General features: G+C 39.8%; 2 protein-coding genes across 2 annotated transcripts; one reads left to right on the top strand and one right to left on the bottom strand.

The window, feature by feature from the left end:
• The first annotated feature begins 74 nt into the window (after positions 1 to 74).
• Positions 75 to 4,013, top strand: bri3 (brain protein I3). Its single transcript, XM_020937487.2, has 3 exons — positions 75 to 603; positions 1,315 to 1,423; positions 2,964 to 4,013. The coding sequence occupies exons 1-3, from the start codon at positions 453 to 455 to the stop codon at positions 3,094 to 3,096; spliced, it is 393 nt and encodes a 130-aa protein (XP_020793146.2). The 5' UTR covers positions 75 to 452; the 3' UTR covers positions 3,097 to 4,013.
• Positions 4,014 to 6,399: 2,386 nt separating this feature from the next.
• On the bottom strand, positions 6,400 to 22,124 carry baiap2l1b (BAR/IMD domain containing adaptor protein 2 like 1b). The gene is made up of 14 exons (XM_020937468.2): positions 21,837 to 22,124; positions 19,956 to 20,031; positions 19,494 to 19,580; positions 15,445 to 15,506; positions 14,679 to 14,750; positions 13,633 to 13,767; positions 12,485 to 12,637; positions 12,250 to 12,405; positions 12,097 to 12,181; positions 11,801 to 12,023; positions 10,786 to 10,848; positions 9,380 to 9,608; positions 6,932 to 6,981; positions 6,400 to 6,856 (listed from the first exon to the last, which is right to left on the bottom strand). Exons 1-14 carry the CDS (start codon positions 21,888 to 21,890, stop codon positions 6,784 to 6,786), a joined length of 1,518 nt encoding a protein of 505 aa, XP_020793127.1. The 5' UTR covers positions 21,891 to 22,124; the 3' UTR covers positions 6,400 to 6,783.
• Positions 22,125 to 22,570: the final 446 nt, after the last annotated feature.

Genomic DNA, 22,570 nt, shown 5'->3' with positions numbered 1-22,570 from the left:
GCATTTAGTTGCGCAGAGGCGCAACAGCAGAGCGTCACATGATTCTTCTCTTGTGACAAGCCAGACAGAAAGGAAAAGCCAGAGTTCAGCGTAGTTTCTGGGCGTCGTGATGCATCTAAATTGTGTTTCTAATGCCAAAGGACCAACTGTGGGGAGCGAAATGGAGCTAAGTTAACTATTACCATACTCACTAACTGCATTCCGGCCTTGAAAGTGAACATTTGAAGAAGATTGTTCTTTTCTTTCCGTCGCAGCAACAGACAAAGTTGGCGCATGGAAAGAGACGAAGTTTTCCATTTTCGTTGCGTTTGTTGTTTGTTCCTGTCGTCTCTGTGTTACTTGTTGCATCAAAGACCAAATTTCACATCGTGTTCTAGTCAGTTCGTTAATATCTCTAGTTAAGTGCTGTTTGGATTAAGGGACAACTTGAGGCATTACATCGCGCAGCTGAGATGGTGGACAGTAAACCTCTGCTCCAGGACAGACCCCCCGCCTATAACGCTGTCCCAGGGGTCTACGAGTATGGCCCACCGCCACAGCAGAGCTACGGGGCCATTCCTGCCGCCATCCCTCCACCGTACCAGTACCCCGAGGGGAGCCAAGGCAAGTGACCTACTGGAGCTCTCGTGATCTGCTTGTACCGTCTGCTGAGTCTGCGGTACAAGTTCAGACAGATCTCACTTTCGTTTAGACAAACTACCGTGTTTCCAGTCCATCTTTAAACGTGCCCACGTGTCCGTGACCAAAATGTAGTCTATTGTCAGATTGTGTAGGCCACTGGCTACTTTATGTGACATGGGGTAGTGACCTTTGGCAGTCTTTGGCTGTTTTGGTTTGTTGTCTTGTCACTCCTTAGAGATACACATGTTTGTATCACGGAAGTTCTGCGGGTTTTCCTGTAAATGTGGTCTGCCCTATGTGGACTGCAGTTAGTTTACACTTTCTGTAGCCAACATCATGTGAGAACTATGTCCCTTATTGTTTATCAGTACATGTGTCATGGCCAAACATTTACAGATAAAGGGTTCAAGGTTCACAGTCACATGATCCACAATTAAATATTTTTAAGTTTTAGAATTACAGCTTGTATTTGAACAGCATATTCTTTTCTGAAGGTTTTTAGGCCTATAGGTGGCCTTTCACCATGATGAAAAAAGTATATTCATTATTATTATTATTTTATTATTATTTATTTATTTATTTATTTATTTTTTTTGAGGAATTAAGGGTTATAGACATATGATATAGGCTATATACGTGAGAAGTAGCTTAAATAAAATGTATTCTAATTACTTTTTTAAAAAATTATTTCAGGATACCCCTCGGCCCAGGCGGCCCCTGCTGTGTCTCAGCAGCCCTACACCGGAACGTACGCCATTATTCAGCCCTCTGTGGTGGTGGTAGGCGGCTGTCCGGCCTGCAGGTGAACACACACACACACCTTCATATTAGGTTGTGTCATTTTGTCATATGATACTGTTACTGTTGTTACTGTTTTTCAGAGATAGGGTTGACTTAAAACTAGCGCTACAATTTGACTTATGTTCACTTTAACATGACCCCTAGTCTCCACTTTGATACAATAGAGCACTAAATAGTGTTTACCTACAGTTATACCAAACATCTTAAAGTTCAGTTAACTTTTTAAATAAATTTCAGTTATATTTATCAGACAATCTCATTGCTATATAATTGTGTTTGGCCCTTTGTATGTTCATTTTGGTTCACCAAGGAAAAAATGGGCTACTGTGATTTAAAGTACAATTTTGTTTAAAATGGACTTTCACAGTATTAAAAAGTTGAGTCAACTTTCTGTCAGCTGATGTTATCTGTAGACATGTGACGAGAGGGTAGCAATAGGTCATAAAGTTGATGTTGTTGACTTTGTTCTTATTTAGGCAAAATGTAAGCTGTATAGAATTATTTGTATATGTTATCTTAGAAGAATTTAAACTGGTTTAACAAAATTATAGTTTTCATCTTTGTATGAGAGAAAATATAGTCCAAGTTTTTGTTTCAAAAGAAGCCATACCAGTATGATGGCATTCTAAATATGGACATCCAGAGATCTTAGTAACACCGCATACCTTTTTGGAGGTGGCACGTCACCTACTTGATACCATGGAAATAGAAAGTTAAAAACATATTTTCTCCATGAAGATATTTACGTTTTATGCCATGCTGTGTTGTATTATAGCTAAAGGAACAGCATTTCAAGCAGGTGTAGGCCCATTAAGACCAATTCAGGTTTGTGGAGATGCAAGCCTGCTCAGAGTAAGGACACATGTTTTTAGTACTTTGAAAACATTCAAAATGAAAGAGATTTTCTTTACAATTTTTTTTTTCTAAAAAGTTACATGATAAACTTGATCACTAAAAAACATAAGGGAGAGTCTTTAGCCTAGAGTACAAAGAAGGTTGTATAAGTCACTAGTATGCAAAGAGTCAGGAGTCATCAAATGCTAACATATTACTGCATTATTCACACTCTTTCAGGAGGAAGTTATTTGCCTTTTTAGGATTCTATAAACAACAGTTAAACCATTTATATCCCAAACCTGTTACATACATACATACATACATACATTACTTCTTTGTGTGTGTCTAATACTACAATACTTGCCTATCAGCCCTGATAATTTGTAATCTTATTTCTAAACAGTGAAACCAATGGTTTTCCACACTCTTCAGTCCTCAAGTTACAATTGGTTACAAAGGGACACACTTCCAAATGCCTCCAGCTGATTTTGTAGCTTGTTGTAGTCATGGGACCATGTTTTGTGCTTATTCACAGTAAGAATTAAAGCTGCTGTAATAGCCTCAAACTGAGTCTTAGGCCTCATGTAAATTCTTTTTACATGTGTATATATATTTTCCCCCTTTGACTAGGAAGAGTTTAGCTTTTAGAGAGTCTGATTGCAGTGAGTGTAATAGTGCTGATGACCTGTCCATGTTTGTTGCAGAGTGGGCGTACTGGAAGATGACTTCACATGCCTGGGCATCCTGTGCGCCATCTTCTTCTTTCCCCTGGGCATCCTGTTCTGTTTTGCACTGCGCCAGAGAAGGTGCCCCAACTGTGGGGCCACTTTTGGTTAGAAGGACCAAATAATTTCTAACACGCTTTTGCTCATGTTTCAATCCACACAGTTATACGTGTCTTCATTTTGTAATCTCTGTACTTAGCTGCCATTGTTATTTACAACATACTATATTGAATTATAAAATTTTTGAGCATGTTATGGTATCATCATTTGCTAGAGATTATATCTAGCAATAGCCAATGTTAGTGCCTTCATATCATGCAGATTATCAGAAATTCCACTTGTTGCCAGTTGGTTTGTAGGTTTAGTTGAGTTTAGGATGAACAGATTGCACTTGTTGTATATCATATACCTAATATTTTGGTAAATGTTGATTTCCGTTTGTGCTGTCTTTATTGTATGGAGTTTTGTCTTAATTGCATACATTTTGCCATTGGATTATTTTCAGAAGGCTAACACAAATATTAGTCATATAGCAGAAGATTATCTTTGTATAGGAACTTTCCTAAATGATAGGATTTACAGGAATACCATTTATGTGTAAATATTTGTATATTTTTATTGTTCTAGGGGGCCATATTTGCACTGATCATTTGACAAATAATCTGCTAGATTGTGCTTTTCCAGGGCCAATGCAGACCTCAGGAACATACAATCTGACAAGCTCTCAACTTCTACAGCCAATCACTGTTGGACTTTTTCTGAAGAACTTCATTTCTAAAAGCAGCCTCCTCATCTGAGGCGTGGAGGAGAATCACTGCACGTGAATTATGTGAACTTTTTTCTGATCAGACAATCAACTGAGTCTGTCCCTGTGTTTGCATTTTTTTTCTGTAGTTAATGTCTTCCATCATTATTAAATATTATGAAGCTGTCTAGAAATGAGGGCAAGAATTGTAACTTAGAGCACTGCACATGCTGTTCAAAATTCTTTTATATACAACTCACTGTAATTAAAGATTGCTGCTCAAATTATGTTGGTCCTATTTTAGAATAAAACAGTAGTTGTGTGAAAGTGAATTTCCACCAGTTACATCATAATTTCATACATATATACAAAGTGGAGGAGACAATGCAGAAATAAATCTTTATTTTTATATGCAATATTGGGCTTGGACCCGAAAGGTGCATGTCCTGGTAATAAAACACAATGTGTAATAATTAAAGTTAAAGTAATTGCACTATATTTGTCCACAATCATATTTAAATATACAGGAAATATTTAGGAGTTGACTGTTTTTAAGGCAAAGTGATAACAATCTCCAAAAAAATCTTTGATGGCAAAAACCAAGCTTTTGTCATACAAGTATAAGACACTTAGGGATGGAGATCACCCTCTGTGCCTCTGTGCATCACATTGAATAAAATGCAGTTCATTGTGCAGTAGACGGTTATGACATAATCAAGGGACTTAAATATAAATTAAAGCCGCAAGCGGCGTCGAACGGCCCTCGCCTGCCGCGCCCGCGAACGCCGCGCCTGCGAACGCCGTGCCCGCAAATAGTGTGCCCCGCCAACACCATACCGTAAACGCCGTGTCCGCAAACTCTGTGCCTGCAAATGGCAAAATGACATAGTGCACCTTTAGATGTTCTTTGCACCCCCTACTGGCCAACCTTGAACAAATTCCCATGTCAGCAATATATATTTTTTCTTCTAGTCATTAATAGAATTTAATTCCCAAATTTGGTGCAAATCCGACAATGTTGATGTTTCATGTCTATGGTAGGGGGCGCTATAGTGTTTTTTCATATGTTTTATAGTGTATTATATTCAGACTGAGATCACACATTAGTGATTCAAATTTCAACACGATCGGACTAAGTCTGTGCGAACAGGAGCAAATAATGTCACCTTGAAATTCGCCAAAACTTTGACCAAATTTTGCAGCTTCGCCGCACGTAAACCGTGACAGTTATCAAAAAAAATCAGCTAACTTTAGATGTTCCACTTGTCTAGATGATGTACGGTGATTTTCAGCCCTGTGGGTGAAGCGCCTTCAGAGGAGTTCGTTCAAACGCAATGTGAACGAAAATGCGGACTGAATCTTCAATCCAAGATGGCCGCCTTCTGGTTTGTCAGGGGGCGTGGCCATAATTAAATTTTTTGTTTGTCTTGACATGACAAATGTATGTAGCGAATTTCATGGCTCTATGACAAAGTTGACCGGGACGTATCCCATAGGAGGGAAATTTTTGAGTCTTTGCGCCCCTGCTGGCCAACAGTGAAAATGGTATCATGTCCATAATATAATTTTTTGCTCATAATCATGCATAGAATTTAATTCCCAAATTTGGTGCAGATCTGACTATGTTGACGTTTCATGTCTATGGTAGGGGGCGCTATAGTGTTCACTTTTCATATGTTTTATAGTGTATTATATTCAGACTGAGATCACACATTAGTGATTCAAATTTCAACACGATCGGACTAAGTCTGTGCGAACAGGAACAAATAATGTCACCTTGAAATTCGGCAAAATTTTTACCGAAATTTGCGGCTTCGTCGCACGTAAACCGTGACAGTTATCAAAAAAAATCAGCTAACTTTAGATGTTCCACTTGTCTAGATGATGTACGGTGATTTTCAGCCCTGTGGGTGAAGCGTCTTCAGAGGAGTTCGTTCAAACGCAACGTCAGCGAAAACGCGGACTCAAATTTCAATCCAAGATGGCCGCCTTCTGGTGTGTCAGGGGGCGTGGCCATAATAATATTTTTTGTTTGTCTTGACATGATGAATGTGTGTACCGAATTTCGTGGCTCTACGACAAAGTTGACCGGGACATCTCCCATAGACGCCAAAATTTTGAGTTTTCCAGGTGGCGCTGTGTCGCCATTTTTTTATGCCCGTGCACGAAACCTATATTTTATCGAATTTTTCGCCACTTCTGAATAGTGTGCCAAGTTTGGTGAGTTTTTGAACGTGTTTAGAGGGTCAAATTAGAGCTCAAAGAGCAGAAGAATAATAATAATAAAATAATAATAATAATAATAATTCGAGCAAAAACAATATATCCGAAAACTTTAGAACAACATATTATACGTTTTTTGAAAGCTCTCGACCTTCCCCACGTCACCGTGGGGTCATTGGTGAGTGACGGGCACTGAGGCGCTCGTCATTCGCCATCTCGTCGAGGTCACCCATCGCCTTCCATTGACTTCCATTCATTTTAGCAGTAGTAAATATGAGCCAGGCCTTGGGCGTGGGTTACTGGGATACTGCTGTTCGTGCCGGGGGCGACCGTGGACATAGTTGCATGTCGTCTTGTCGCATTCGGACATGCGCACGTCGCTCCCCATTCGCTCCGCTGAGCGGAAGCAATAGGCCCTACGCCCTGTCGGGGCTCGGGCCTAAATATAGTGTTCAACAGTACATTAATCTACTGTCCTATGGCAACAATAACAATCTGTAACATTCTCTATGCAATGCAACACAAATATTTTATGACCATATTTATTAAACTTGTCAAGTGCAGGTACAAATGTGGTCACTTCCATGTCGTCATCACCACCACAAACAAAAGACTGAACATAGATATAAAATACAGCTTAAATATAAGGGTATCATAATAAAATGGTTTTGAGAGTTTGCAGTCACAAGGATATCCTATAATCCAATGGCATTTTTCAAGTCAGTGCTGGAAAAGTTCAGTTTAATCCAGACCAAATGTTTCTGAACCACAAAGCCTGATTCCAGCAGTTTGGATTAACAAGCGAGTGGGAGACACAAAAGTGGAGCCTCATCAAATAACTGGTGCAGAGCGGTCATTGGTGACAGTGGGACGTAGCCGGACTGTGGCAAAAGGGTTTCCTCCTCTGAAAATACAAATCACAATAAATGGACAAATGGACAGGAAAAGGGTACTTAGAAAAAAATCACTGATAACTTACGCTAGATAAGGAGCAGGTGCAGGTCTGGAGGTGCCATTTGGCTGTGCTGGCTGTAAAAAACACAACATAGAATATGGCATTAAAAAAAAATAAAAATCTAAAAATTATTATAAATCCAGATTCCATTTGTTACAAAGACCCCAATGTTTGACATGATGTCAAGTTTTTTTTTTCTATTCATGCAGTGGCAAGCTTTGCTTTTCAACCTGTAATTTATGATAGCTACCACTAGATGTCGATAACTGATAGCAACTGTGAGTGCAGATGGAAATGCATGCACCAAAATGTCTCTGTTGACCATTATGTCCCAGAGGAGAACGTGCTTTCTTTATTTTTGTAAAATTGTCATGTGGTAGTTAAATCAGGGCAGGGAAGCTTAGTTACATTTATTTATTGATACAGTCTTCATTTATTACACTTCCTGTTTGGTATTTCCCCATGAAGTCATCAGTCGGCTATGTAATTTGCTATATAATAGGCTTGTGGCTTGCCAAAAGTGTCAAACAAGATGGTGTTGTGTCTTAAGCCACACTCATATCTTTAACCCATCCCTGAAACACTCTTCTTCCTCTTCTTCAGCACAAAAGGCCAAACCAGAGAGGGAGCATTTTTTCCTTGTAGTAACAGTGCATTCCTGGGTAACCCCACCTCCCCAATCTGCCACCTCTCACCTTTCGCTCTCTGGACCAACCTGCTGGGGCGGAAAATGGCTTCACACACACATTATTTAATAATGCCACACTTCCTCAAAAGTAAAATGAAATGCAACTCTGTTCAGTCTCTCTTTTCAGTGCACTTTGTACACAGAGTAAAATCTATCCAAAGTTACATACACTCAAACAATTTTGGAAAATAAATATGCAGATTTAAGTTGCCAACTACCAAAGAAATCCACAGGCACACGCCCCCTCTGCTGTCCACTGTGCTGAACACGAGCCAGAGTAAGGAAGCCCAGCAGCCCTTTTCTCACAGGCAGCTCTATTCTGAGATTTGTTTGCTTTTCTACACAAACTCTTGAGTCATCGCAAACAAAGTGGAAGCTAAGATCAAGTGGAAACAACCTTTGGTCTTGATACAGAAATGTGTGGTGAAAATGAAAGGTATGCATGAAGAGGTGTGGTGATGTGGAGATATGTGATCAAATAAAGAGAATGTGGAAAAGTGATTATTATGTTGAGTTTTTAAGAGGAACCAACTCAAGTCTTAAAATAGAACTCTACTTGGGAATTTCTGGCAAACTTGCAAACTTCAGTTTGTATGAGTCAATGACATTTCCTGCCAAGCCATTTCCATATATTTGGTATTGTGCATATTTGGATACATTAAAAGAAAATGTACTTGTCATTAACCCCTAATGTGGTAAAATGTTGAAACTCCTGTACTAGTCCACCCTTAACCCCATTTGAGAGAGTTTTAAAAGCACAGTATTAACATGGCTGAAGTCTGTCATCAGTGGATTATAATATGACAATGTGCTGAAGCACCAAAGATACAGGCCTAAGGTTATCATCAAAAGTCAGTCCACATTTAGTGTATAGAGCTAAAGCACAGAACAAAAGCATACATCGGTGTGATTCATACTGCACTTTTAATGCCTACATTAATGGGTCCATGCATAAACATAAAGGCTGTTATTACACAAACAGCCCACAGTGGCAGAGAAACAGAAATACCAGCAACAACCCACCACTTCTATAAAAATGAAGCCAGTGTTTTCTGCACCGCTGATGGAGCAAACATAAAAAGTGTTTTTCAGTATTTACATTTATTTAAAACATCTGAAATATAAAACCACAGGTTTTGCTGCTTCTTTGCATATGATGTAAATAACGCCTCATAGTTACAGTAATTCCAATGGCAGTATCTTAGACAAAATATCCATCCACAGAAATAATTTTTTATTTAATTTTAAAAAAATCTGTTCTCTTTAAGAATGACTCATCAACTCATAATAAGTTCTAGGTGCGGAGTAAACAAAAAAACTGTCATTTTTCAAACACGTACCATGACTGGGTTTGTCGGGGTGACACAAGACTGTATCACAGAGGGCTCAAGTTTCCAAGACATTGAAACTTATACAACCCGCCAATCTACACTCAAGTGCCTTCACTAACAGCAGGAGCCCAGGGACACATCTCTGCCCTGTCCCTGAAGTCACATGACAAATGACCAGGAAGGACAAACATGATCACACTGAATACACACCACACTGGCAAAAGACAGGAACACACCCCCACGCACACACGCACACACAGGGACTAAACCCAGAACGAAGCCTTAAGAAGACCAGAGCTAAACAAGGACTACGAGCAGGACCAATCAAAGGACTAACAGACTAGTGTTAATGCACCCATAACGTACTTTAGTTCAGTTGTTTCTAGTTGCTTTCAGATTAAAATTCTATCAAACTGAAAATCCCTCAAAACCAAAATGAGGTAAAGGACTAACCGTATTGGGGTCAGATGAGGAGGATGAGGCGGCAGAGGGCGTGGGTGAGGGCTGGTGGTGATCATTAGAGACTGTGTAGACAGATGACGTCATACTACTTTTGACCAGGTTTTGATACGACACAGCAGAATAGTCGGCTGGGGGCAGCACCATGGTCGCCTCATCTGTCTCTGTGTCTTGATGATGAAGGTTGACAACACTTCTGCTTCGGTATGGGGCTGCTGAGACACTACAGAGAAGAAAGACATAAGTGATTACCTCCCTCATCAGTCTGAACACCTTACATTTTATATAACACCGGCATAATATTACACATTACTGTTTCATTAATTAGGACATGGTGATGTCAGACTACCAGACGGGCGGAGCAAGAGAGTTTTCCCAGTTTTCCCTATTGATTTACATTGTATTATCATAAAAACATCTGAAAAGGTCACTTTAGAAATGTTAAACTTGATCATTTCCATTAGTGATCAGACCAGAGGTGGGCAAACTTTTAGACTCATAGGTCACAAAGGGTTCTAAAATTTGACAGAAGGGCCGGTCCAGGAGCAGATTGAGTGTTTTGGTAATCCACCTCATAAGAGAAAAAAATAGCCTGGGATATGTAGAAAACATATCTCATGTTATTGAAATATCCCATCATTGAAAATCATTACAAAGTATTACAACAAAATATCTGTCTTTCAAGTCCCACGGTATTTACCATTTCTTGAAATTACTTTTAAAACACTGGAAATTATCATTATTATTATCATTATTCAAATTCGGCAGGCTGAATTAAAAAGATTAAAAGGGCCCCCGAGCTGTAGTTTGCCAACCCCTGGACTAGACCCTACAACAAAATCGGCATTTTAACAGAATTAAAAATTGCACTGTGTGACTTTTCTGGTGGAGGGTCCGTTAAATACTTTTTTCCATGAGAATGTTATTGCTTTGTCTGGAGTTTTTAATAGTAGTAGTAAACTTTTCTTTCTCATGAAGACCAAACCAGACAAAGTTACAGGTCAAATCTGCAGAGAGGCAACCCCGCTCACAGTCAGAATGCCTGTTTTTCTATGTATTTTTGAGCTATAACACCACCTGCAACTGAATAAATGTAAGGTAAAGCTATTTAATGTCATACTGTGGAACATTCCAGGTAGAGCAATGACATCTCCATAGAAACAGGGGGGTGCTGGGAACCCCTTTAAATATATCTGCCCCCATCGGCATTAAATTTTATTGGCCTATAGAGTGTTGTGATGTCATCCGAAACCTGGCAATAGGAATCTGCGGTTTGGGATGAGGAGAGTCCTGCCCTGGATTACAAAGGTTATCAGTCTAACGGGAGTAACTGGAGGAAGTCCTGCCAACAATACAGTCGGGTGAAACGTGAGCCCCGGACACTGGACACGTTTCTTTACCTGTTGTTGTTCACCAGAGGCTCTGTGAGTGCTCGGCAGTAGGACGAAGGGAACCAGCCCCTCCTGAGGAAACACAGAACATACACGGACCAGTGAAGTCAAAAGAGTTACACAGACTAAACACACAGATTCACAGGTGATGTAAAGCAGTTCACTAAATGATTATTGCTCATATCTGCAATCAATCTATTCGACAATTTTATTTTAGATTTTGTAGAGAATGGCTATTCTGATTAGGGTTATGTGTTTCAAGTCTCCAAAGCACCTACGCTCTACAACATGTGATTTGTCTAAAGGGAAATATAGAGCCATTTGTTTCTGCCTACACATGTTCAAAAATACACTTGACATAATAATGACATAATGGTGTGATCAAAATATTTTTTTTGTCTTGTCTTTATTATTATGTGGTGTGTCTTCTATTTTCATAAATGCCCAAAAATATAAATTAAATGTCACAAAAAGATGAAATGTAAAACGAGGGTTAACAACACAACTTTCACACAACTGAAAAAGCCCTTATATTTTGGGATGAGACTCTGTAAACTAAAACATGTTTTCATGTACAACACCTGAGATGCCTAAACATACTATACTGGCACCAAGAGTAATAACTTAAAAGCAAAATAAGATAAGAGTGTTTATTTGTCCCACAATGGAGATATTTCAGAGAGCGCAGTGTGTTGCACCATAATAATGAGTAAGATAATAAAGAGTCAAATCTGAGCAGTGTGGAGCAGGTGGTGCTCTGTGCCTCACTCCAGAAACCTGCACTGCAGCCTCAGGCACTTTCCTTTGATTTCCTTATCAGTATAGCTGTATGCTTTATGTACAAGGCTTGCATAACAATCAGACTAGAGACCATTTGGCTCCCAGGACAATGCCGTTCCAACCACAGAAATCACCTAGTGACCTATAGAGGAGTTCCTAAGCAGACAGCAGGTTTGAAGTGGTGAAAAGACCTGTAACTCAAACAACAAGCTAAAGATCAGGTGTGTGATCGTGTCTGACTAACTTTCCATTTTTCTCCAGCTCTCCGTACATCCATCCGTCTCTCTCTTCAGGGATCAGCAGAACTATAACGTCTCCCTCGTCAAAGCTGATCAGGGTGCTGTTGTTGCCGGCACTGTGTGGGAAGATGGTCCGGACTCGAGGCCGTTTCACCACATTGTTCAGACCGGTGGCTACAGACACAGACCTGGAGAGGCCTGCATCATCACCGTTACCATAATCTGAAACTAACAACAAATGGAACACATTCTTTGAAATTACTAAACAAGTGAACGTGAAAAAATAAAACTGAAAATGTACCTGGTTCCTGACTTCCTTGTTCAAACAGATTTGCAAGTGGACTAGTGTGAGCCTTTTTCATGGGAGCAGGTGGATCCGATATGTTCTGACAGAGTAAAATGAATGTTTAGAGATGTCCCTCATGTAGGTTTGAATGTGAAAAGTGAGACATACCACACTGTGGCGGGAGGGGGAGGGCGAGGGCATTGGCGTGATGGACACTGGAGCACGCAGAGATTCGATCATGGTCAGCACACTGTCTGGCACGTCCGTCGCATCATTGCACTGATCCTGCCAGGAGCTGATCTTTGATTTGAGAATATCCTTGGCCTTTTGACAACATTAGAAAACACGAAGATTTAGCACACATAGGTAAAAACTCTGAAGTGTATTGGAGGGTTGTATCCACCTTGTCATGAAAAGCAGCAGTTTGGTAGGAGAGCATGCAGTGTTTGTCCACTAGAAAACAAAAGCGCCTTTTCTCCTCCAGTAAGGCCTCTTTGCAGCCATCAGCAATGAACAACTGCATGTCCATCTGACGTGTCGTCAAGGTCTCCAGGACCTGTATGTACAAGGGAGAGAACCAAGTTAATATTTAAATAATATCACATGCAATGATTAAACCTGATTCATTAAATCAACTTTGCTTATCTTGTTAGCCACATGGTTAGCATCAGTGTGCGTTCCTTTGTTGACAATACAAAAGCTACACAAAGCATGAAGAGCAACAAAGGTGATGAATTCCCTCTAAAAGGCTTAATCACCAATGGGCAGCCATTATAAAATATAGGTTAGCACTAAAGCAAAGGGAGACTGCCTTATCAGCTCGGACAGGTTGTGTCAGGATAATTTACATAGCAGATACTTTTAGAACTGTGAGGTACACAAAGAGTAAAAAGATAAGCAGCAATTCATACAGAGTGCAGTTACTGAACAAGATTTTTTACAGATTGATTCATACAAATATCAGCAAAATATGTATTTTATCTGAAATAGATCTAAATGCATCTCCAGTTTCCTTATTCATTTCTGCATCCTAAAGTAATTGTCTCGATGCATACTTCACAGTGATAGAACACAATTTGAATCCTTTACCCTTACTTCAACACAGTACAGTACCTTACAATGTTTCAGTAACAACTCAATAGAAAATAATTGTTTACTGCAAAAAACATATTTAAGGCATGTGTCTACTTTACTCCAAACACAGTACACTTTTTCAGCTGTTCTAATAAAGACATCTCAAAGCAAAAACAATTTAAAACCAGTTCCTTCTTCCTTCAGTTTCAAAACTCATTCCTTGTCAGCATTATGACAGACTTTCTGGCACACCCAAAAGGCCTTGCTGTTGACAGGAGTGAGTTTTAACTGTATAATTAACATACAATAAAGACAGAGATGATGTGTGATTGAGATGCCATTTCAGTCAACACAACACGGCCTACTCTCTGGATTAGCCTGCACCCATATTATGCAAATCTATAAACTGCTAATCTATCAAATGTCATTGAAGTATGAGATCTCTGAATAGTGTATAAACATATGCTTTCGCCTCACCTCACTCTCTTTGTTTTCGTACTTGTTGGCATTCTTGCCTTGGCTTTTTCTTCTTAGTTTCTTCAAGTCTGACTGTGACTTCTCCACAGAATCCTGCTTCATCTTGTGCTCCATTTGATACCTCTTGTAGGTGGCCTGGAAAAATCAGTTGTAATATCAGTGCACTGGGTTGGATTCTGTCAGTCATAAAATTGACCCATAATATTTTGTATTGCTTATATACTACCAGTGTTGGGAACTAACTAAATACACGGACCAAAATATGAGTTCAGAATAGTCATTTTAGCAGAGTAATCGTATGCTGGTTAGTTACTCTCTCATTGGCTGTTTTTCAGAATACAGTTTGTTTACAAAAATCAAAGGAATACATTGCAGTACTTGATAACGCAATGTAGGCTTCAAACTGCACAGTATTGGAGAGAAAAATTGAGCTCTTGTGGTGAGTGCATGTGTTTTTTTTCCTTCTCTAATTAGCGATAAGAGCACAACAAATGCTGAAACAAACAGAGCTGTTTTCAATCCTATGTCATGTCATGTTTTATAATGCAACTAAAGTAGAGATAGGCTGATAAAGTGCAAATATTGGCCCGATATTAGTGTATCGGCTAGTCTATCGGCTATTTCAAGGATATAACTGCACAAAACCTGACTACACTGCTCTCTTAAATGTTTGCAATAAAATAGGGCTTGAGAGAAGTTCATATTAAATTTAAATGACATAATTTTTGGGAAACAATCTAAATGGGCCCCACATATTGGCCATGAAAAACCCCATATCGGTCTCTAAATTAAATGTGACAGTATTGGTATTAGAACCATTTAACAGAATGCAATATGTCACAAAATACATTTTAATTTAGGTATGTAGTATTCTAAATACATTTTCAATGTATTCTTCCAAACACAGTTCACTACACAGTATACCATACATATGTCTTGTATATACATTATACAATAACCAATATACAATACAAACTTTATGATAGAGGATTGTGTAGGCAGTGGGGAGAGCAAAGTGCTGACTCAGGAAGAACAGGTCTACTCACTGTCATGTATTTGACATCCATGTCTGTTTTTTTCTCCAGCTCAGCGACTATCTCCCGGTGAAACCTTTTAAACTTCAGGTGAGAAAGAAACAAAGACACAAAGACACAGAGGTGAGCACAAAACAATAGAGAGGATGGGCCACCGTTTGTCAGCTGTTCTGTCTCCAGAAGCTCACAGAAAGAAAAAAAAACACTTTAACAGTGAGAAGGAGGGTGATATTGAAAAAGTATGGAGTATGTGTGTGTGGGGGTGAGAGCTAAGTCCAAGGTGAATGTCTGCATGAGTCAGTGCTGGAGCGTGGGAAAGCCCACAGCCTTGTGCTACTGTTATAAGTGTCAGTGTGAAAGTGAGTGTGAGTGTGGTGAGACTCCATCACCAGAGACGTGTGCCGTACATTAGACCCACGTGGAGCACGGACATGCTTTCTCTCTACAAACATCATCATCATCTAAGTGTTTATATTATACTTTGAATTTGTGCTATAATTAACCAAGAAGCCACAAACTTTTACTGGGAATGTTGCCTTTATCCTGTGACATTTTTGTCTCTCATACACAGAAACTTCCTAATATAAAAGCAGAACAATAGAAACACAGACATTTCTCTACATTGTTTAGCAGTGAGCTGTGCATAGTGTCTGAGCCCCAGCTGTGCTCTGAGGCATGTTCAGGCCTGTCCACACAGTGGAAATAAAGCAGCAGGTGTGTCTGGTGCACTGTATCCAGTGGAGGGAGAGGGATGCTGCATAAAGAGAACTGAACTTACATTTTCCTCCAGCTCATAATGAACTTTACGATGAACCTCTGAGATTTCCATCAAAACCACACCTACCACATAAAACAAGAGAGATTAGATCAGATGAGAGAGAAGAACTAAAACAAAGTGCTTTCATTTTGTGTCAGAACTGCTACTGTACTTGGATAAACATAAATGTCATGACTGATTCTTGTGGACACAGTCCATGCAGACCACATGGCCTCCCAGCTGACTGTCTGCTTATCATGTTCTGTTTCTGGTTTGGTCGCTCAGAGACCAGCACAGCTTGTTTTAGTAAAGCCTAATGTTGATGTGTTCATTTTCTTTGCATTTTCATACATATAAGCAAATGTCATGATCTGGAAGATCTCAAAAATTTGACATGTCCTTTGTCATAGCTGTATTTATAACTAACAGAGAAACAGGAGCAAGAACTTTGTTTCAAAATATGATTCATAATAATCTTGATAATCTCTCCAGACCACATTCCTGTAAAAATGGATCATTATAAAAGATGACACCAAAACTTTGGAAAGTTCACGTACTTTAGTGAACTGTATCTGAGTCATACTGAATACAACCTGTAACACCAAAACCAACTGAGTTGAATCTTATAATCTGATAATCTTATTCCATTATGTTTATTGTGATGGCAGTTGCCGAGCAACAGTTGTACTAGGTCAGGTAATGTGGAGGCGCGAGAGTGTGTCACACTGTGGACAACCTCAGAAGCCACTGCCAATATTCAACAAAGTGAACCTTGATAAAAGTGGCAGGTTGGCCACAGGTTTGTTTGACCAGGCTCACCCTGCTGAGATCATACCTGAAAACACTTCAGTAAAGACTGAGAGATCACGGAGCATAACGGCTGTATTTTATCATAGAAAACAACTGGACAACTATTGAAAATGTAACAGAACTGCTCTTTTGGTTTCAGAGAAATGATTACACACATCTAGAATAAAACTGTGGTTTTCCTCCCTGCATAAAAGGTGTGTCTCTGTGGGCCCACAGTCCCTGTGGTCTGGGACACACGCACACCTCACAGCATGCAAACATGCACGTGAATTATGTAAAAGGGCTCTGCTAACACTTAAGCTCCATATGACCAACACATTCTACAACCAAGTCTTTTTGAAAACTGCTCCATTGACTGTTCTCTGACTGGGTTAAATCCTGATTCATCAGCGTTTTTGCTGCTCACTGTATGAGAGTGTCATGATTCCGAGGCGCAGAATGAAAACCCTGCTGACATCTGAACTGAGACACAAGAGCAGGGGGAGGCAGAGGAAAAGGAGGAGAAGAGCACCATCCTCCACTGACTCTGAGGGTCTGGTTTCGAGCTGGCTACGCGTCAGCGCAGCTCAGGTTTCACCAGATCTGCCTCACTACATCCAGAAGCTGTCTCAGTCATCAACCCAAGTCACATTCATTCAGCTACAGACTTAAACTACACCATTTATGTCCTAATCCACACACTGCACTGCTATAGAGTCAACGTGCTTTTATATTTACTTTGCATTCATCATCAGTGTGTGTGACCTGAGTGACCAGATGATTTGTCTTGACACTATAGAATAATAGGTTTATTATAGATCTTTATTTAGGAATACAGTGGAGGAAATAAGTATTTAATCCCTTGCTGATTTTGTAGGTTTGTCCACTGACAAAGAAATGAACGGTCTATAATTTTAATGGTAGGTTTATTTTGACATTAAGAGACAGAAGATCAAAAAGAAAGTATATAAAGTGATTTCCATTTCACTGGAGTAAGTTTTTGAACCCTCTGGTCGAAAAAGATTGAATGCTTGGTGGCAAAACCCTTGTTTGGTGGCACAGAGGTCAGACATTTCTTATAGTTGATGACCAGGTTTGTGCACACATCAGAAGGAATTTTGGTTCACTCTTCTTTGCAGATCATCTCTAAATCATTAAGGTTTTGTGACTGTCACTTGGCAACTTGGAGCTTCATCTCCCTCCGTAGGTTAAGTTCTAAGACTGGCTGGACCACTCCATGACCTTAATGTGCCTCTTCTTGAGCCACTCCTTCGTTGCCTCGGCTGTATGTTTTGGGTCATTATCGTGTTGGAAGACCTATTGACCCATTTTCAGTTTCCTGGCGAAGGGAAGGAGATTGTCACTCAAGATTTTAACAGTACATGGCCTCTGTCCATCCTCCAGTTGACATGGTGAAGTTGTCCTGTGCCCTTGGCAGAAAAACACCCCCAAAGCATAATGTTTCCACCTCTAAGTTGACAGTGGGGATGGTGTTCTTGGGGTCATAGGCGCCATTTCTCTTCGTCAAAACACGGTGAGTTGAGCTGATGCCAAAGAGTTCCATTTTGGTCTCATCTGACCACTGCACCTTCTCCCAATCACTCTCTAAATCATTCAGGTGTTCATTGGTAAACATCAGGTGGCCTGCACATGTGCCTTCTTAAGCAGGGGGACCTTGCGAGCCCTGCAGGATTTTAATCCATTCCGGCGTAAAGTGTTACCAATAGTTTTCTTGGTGACTGTGGTCCCAGCTTTCTTGAGTTGAGATCATTGATTAGCTCCTCCTGTACAGATCAAGGCTGATTTCTCAATGTTCTCATGATCATTGAAATCCCATGAGGTGAGATCTTGTGTGGAGCCCCAGTCTGAGGTCGACTGATGGTGATTTTGTATTTTTAAAATTTTTGAACAATTGCAGCAACAGTTGTCTCCTTAACACCCAGCTTCTTGCTTATGATTTTGTAGCACATTCCAGCCTTGTGCAGGTCTACAATCTTTCCCCTGACATCCTTTGACAGCTCTTTGGTTTTTTCTATGTTGGAGAGTTTGGAGTCTGATTAATTGACTGATTCAGTGGACAGGGGTCTAATTCAGGTGAAGAGTTGCTTAGGAGTGTCTACCTGGTCTGTTTGAGCCAGAACTCTTAATGGTTGGTACTTATTTCACTCAATGAAATGAAATTTATATATTTTCTGTAATGTGATTTTGTGGATTTTCTTTTTGATATTCCATCTCTCAATGCAAAAACCTACTATTAAAATGACAGACTGTTCATTTCTTTGTCAGTGGGCAAACCTACAAAATCAGCAAGGGATCAAATACTTATTTCCCCCACTGTACATGGTTAATGCATTTGTTCTATGGCAAAGGAGAAACTCATTGCTTCGAAAGCAATGAGTTTATTCTACCCACATAACTGTCTTGAGAAACAAACATGCCCTCCTCTGAACTGCACAGCCAGGACACAGACACCGCAGTGCCAGGTGGCACGTCCCACTGATGCTAAAATTAATTAACAGTTTTTGTCAATCAACAAACAAACTATGGTTACATCAAACAGGACTCTGGTGGCAGTGACTAAACATGCCAAACAGGACTGCTGCATAAAGATATCTCTAACCATTTGCTGGTTATGTGTATCCTAAACAGTAACCTGTAATGGTCCCTAAGGAGACTTGTTTCTCTTTTGTTTTAGATAGTAACTAAATGAATGTCACACAGACATGCAGTCATTGTACAGCACTGATTAAGAGCTCAAACATATTTGTAAAAAACTCAAAATTGGAAATATAACACACCAGAAATGCTGTAATGTTCCACCACATAGGGGAATGAGAAGAGAAATGAAAGTCTGCACACCTCAATGCTTCACTTAACTCATTATGGTGCACACATCATGAAAAACTAGAGAGCCACAGAAGTAATCTAAAAAAAACTGAGATTTGGTCCCCCAGCCACTGCCACAGGCCCCAGAGAAAATATATTTTAGAATTCATTTGATTCCTTCTTTTTTTTTTTTATACTGTGTACTGCTACGTCTCCCTGTGTTTTATTTGGAAAATAAAACACAAATCAACCTGGTAACAGCAAACATGATTAATAAGTAAATTTTTCTGTAAATCTGAAACAAATAGTGTGTATACTATTGGTCCAACAGTTGTAATACTTTGTAACTTCGAAAGGAATGAGTCCTATTAATCTCTCAATAACCGTTTCCCATCATACAAATTGCTTTTCATCATCTTATGTTTAAGTGTGCAGTAAACAACATGAAAACTTACCCAGTTCTCTGGAGACTGGGGATGTTGCAGCATTCTCTCCAATCTTTGACACGGCATCAAAATACAACTTCCCTGCCAGAATCATGGCTGAAAAGAAATGTACTTTGGTTATAGTAACAATGACTAAAATATATTTGAGTTTTTGTTAAAGATTCTATACGACATTGTGACCTTGGGCATTATTGGATTCATAGGATTCTGACCATTACATTTAAGTCTACCCATTATGTTTTTTAATAGAGTTGGAGAATGCAACTTTTTTATTGTAGCTGACGCATCATGCCTTCATCATCATTGAATTCTGATTTTCTATAAAGAAAATATTTGTAAAATACTTCATACTACTATGTAGAGACAAAGTGTATTTAAATATTGCAATTGCAATGCTAATGCAACTTCTATTATATTTCTCAGATCTACTGGCCACCATCCAAATCACCAATAGAAAAATGAACCTCTTACCAGCCACAGCTTTTTCATAGTTTTTGCCCAGGTTGATCAGATTCCTCAGCCCTGGGTTGAACTGTTCCATGACATTCTGTTGATGGAAACATAATGCCACAAAAGTTACTTTTACTTCAATAAGGTTTTGTTGTTGAAGTGTCCAGTCTTTGGGACATTGCAAAGCCTGGATAAATGTAGAGGATTCTTTGAGGAAAGGATCCCAGACCATCCCAGATCACAACATAGATCTTCCTTGGGTTCTGAGCAGTGAGTGACTCACAGACCACTCATAAGGCAGTGCATCATAAAGGCTTGTGATGGCCACCGAAAGCTTGCTGTATAATCTTACCCCACAACACACACAAGCAACTGAATTATTAATCCTCAAGTCTTTTAGCTGCTTTTCATCATACCAAGGAGCTGTCACCATCTCACACAGGACTGCTAAGAAGACAGAAATAGTTCTACATTTATACTGGCTAGGTGTGCCGTGAAGGCTAAGCTACTCCTGTTGGTTAGTAGTACACATTTACTGCCAAATGAATCATGTACAGGATTTGAACAATGAATGACCCAAAACACACAACCAGTTAAAAGGTGCACAATGGAACTTTTCTGGTGGAAGGCTGATCACCTGTTCACTTCCATGGAAAGGTTACTGCTGTGCCTGAAATGTTCCACAGTATGGCATTATAGTTATTGATGCAGCATTTTAGTTAAAACATGTTTTATTGCAAAACAAAATACACTAGACTTACAAGTGGGATATATAAGTTACTGTACAGTACTCCGAGTGGGCTTGCCTCTCCGCAGATCTTGCTACTTGTACTGATATTGGTCTGACTGTATCACCCTCTTGTCTCCATTGAGATAAGGATCAGTTAATTACACATTTTATGCAATACTGTGGAACATTTTAGGCAAAGATATAACATCACCATGGAGACAAGCAGGTGGAGGTGCAGATGTAATTAAAACAGGTACATGGTGCCAGTTTACCCCTTTCAGTAGAAAATAAATGAAAAGAATTGACTGGCACAAACATTCAACATAAACGGGCCAGGTATTACGCAGAGAAGTCATCTTAAAGCAAAGTTATGAACAGCAGAGAAGACAAGTCTGACCGCAGGGTGGATTTACTTTTATTAACCAATAACTTATTTCCATCAATAAAATCAGTAAGTAATTAAAACTATGACTTGACGTACTTCACAAACAATAGGCAAATAGCTTTGGAATATTTTTGATCATTTTATCTTTGCTTCCTCATTGACTGCGTTAGGAGCACAGACTATTCTTTCCAGAGATTAAACATTAAGAAAAAGCAAAGAAAAAAAAAAAAAAAAAAAAAGCAACTTAAACTTATACTTGTGCTGCATTGGAATCATACAATATGTGCAACACTAGGCCACAATGCACAGAGGTTTCCATCTCAATGAGGCTTTACCTCCAAGTCAAAGAGACACATGCCATCACCCCGCAGTGTAACACAGGGCGGTCAGGCAGGTTGGTAACTCAAAATAATGCACAGGGCACTCCTAGGGTGGGGCTATCCTCCTCAAACCAGTGATTCAGCACGGCAACTGCCATTCCATTACAGGGGCAATCTCTAAGGAAACCTCAAGATAGGCTTTAGGAATATTTGGAGATTTTTTTCTAAAACAAAACAAGTTATTGTAAAAAGTTTCCCAAAAGGCCCATTCCTCAGAGTTTTTAGTTAAATTAGCTGATTTGGGGAAGGCCTGTTTCTGGGTAAAAGTAGCCCAATTAGCAATTCCCATATCGTAACTCAAAACAGCCGTGAACTCGTGCTAAAGGTGTGCGCTCTCACGGGGCACGTCCAATTTCAGGTGGATCCCATGTTCTATCCTTATATCCCACAGGTTACAATGTGCTCACCTTGTATGTACTTTCTGTGAGCTTGTTCACCTCCTCCGTGGCGCTTTTTGACATCTTGACGCTTTTATCCGCGACTTCCACTGGTAAAAGTTGTACAAAAAAAAAAAAAAAAAGAAACAAACAAAACTAGAAACTCCAATTTTCAACCAGCAGGAAAGAGATTACAATAGTGGATTCCGACAGTTCCCCATAGCCAGGAGAAGACGCAAAACCAGCATGTATCCAGTAAATAACAGGTGACTAAAAGTGAGTGAGAGTGCGTCAGCCTGTTGCCGCAGTCCTGGCAAATGAGCTCCGAAGCTGTCAAACTCGTCGGGGGAGGAGGGACCTGTGGAGGTAGCGAAAGATGGGTGCGTCAAGTTGCACCCAGTATAAAGGTACGTGTTTCCGGTAAAGGTTTCGCGCTACGCCCCTGTGTAAATAATCGGACTCGGCGCACAAAACCAACTCAGTTCAATTACGGGTTAATCATAATACACACAAAGGATGACGCTAGCCGATAGGGAGTGATGTGAAAAGATTAGTATGAAGTTATTTTAGACTGAAATATGGGGGCTCGGTTCTGGTAATGTGTGCTTGACTCATAAACGCGTGCGCCAGGTAAAAAGGTGGACGCACGGACTGAACATTGAGACTGGCGCGCCCTGGAGGCCAACACGGTGCACTCATGTACACTGTGCTTTGGTAGTTTACATTAGTGTTTACGTTGGAAACACAAAATCTAACTTTTGCCA

This window comes from Boleophthalmus pectinirostris, unplaced genomic scaffold (genome assembly GCF_026225935.1).
Source record: "Boleophthalmus pectinirostris isolate CB_2022bp ecotype Guang Dong unplaced genomic scaffold, ASM2622593v1 HiC_scaffold_17, whole genome shotgun sequence".
In the NCBI taxonomy this organism is placed as follows: domain Eukaryota; kingdom Metazoa; phylum Chordata; class Actinopteri; order Gobiiformes; family Gobiidae; genus Boleophthalmus; species Boleophthalmus pectinirostris.
Note: the sequence above shows the minus strand (reverse complement) of the source record. Positions and strands in the feature narration are given on the sequence as shown.

Bases quoted from the DNA above. Each gene is read 5' to 3' on its own strand.
- bri3 (XM_020937487.2), top strand. From the start codon at position 453: ATGGTGGACAGTAAACCTCTGCTCCAGGACAGACCCCCCGCCTATAAC. The intron at 604-1,314 runs GCAAGTGACCTA...AAATTATTTCAG, and splicing joins GTACCCCGAGGGGAGCCAAG to GATACCCCTCGGCCCAGGCG. The intron at 1,424-2,963 runs GTGAACACACAC...TGTTTGTTGCAG, and splicing joins GGCGGCTGTCCGGCCTGCAG to AGTGGGCGTACTGGAAGATG.
- baiap2l1b (XM_020937468.2), bottom strand. From the start codon at position 21,890: ATGTCAAAAAGCGCCACGGAGGAGGTGAACAAGCTCACAGAAAGTACA. The intron at 15,507-19,493 runs GTAAGTTTTCAT...TTTATGTGGTAG, and splicing joins CCCAGTCTCCAGAGAACTGG to GTGTGGTTTTGATGGAAATC. The intron at 13,768-14,678 runs GTGAGTAGACCT...TGATTTTTCCAG, and splicing joins TGGATGTCAAATACATGACA to GCCACCTACAAGAGGTATCA.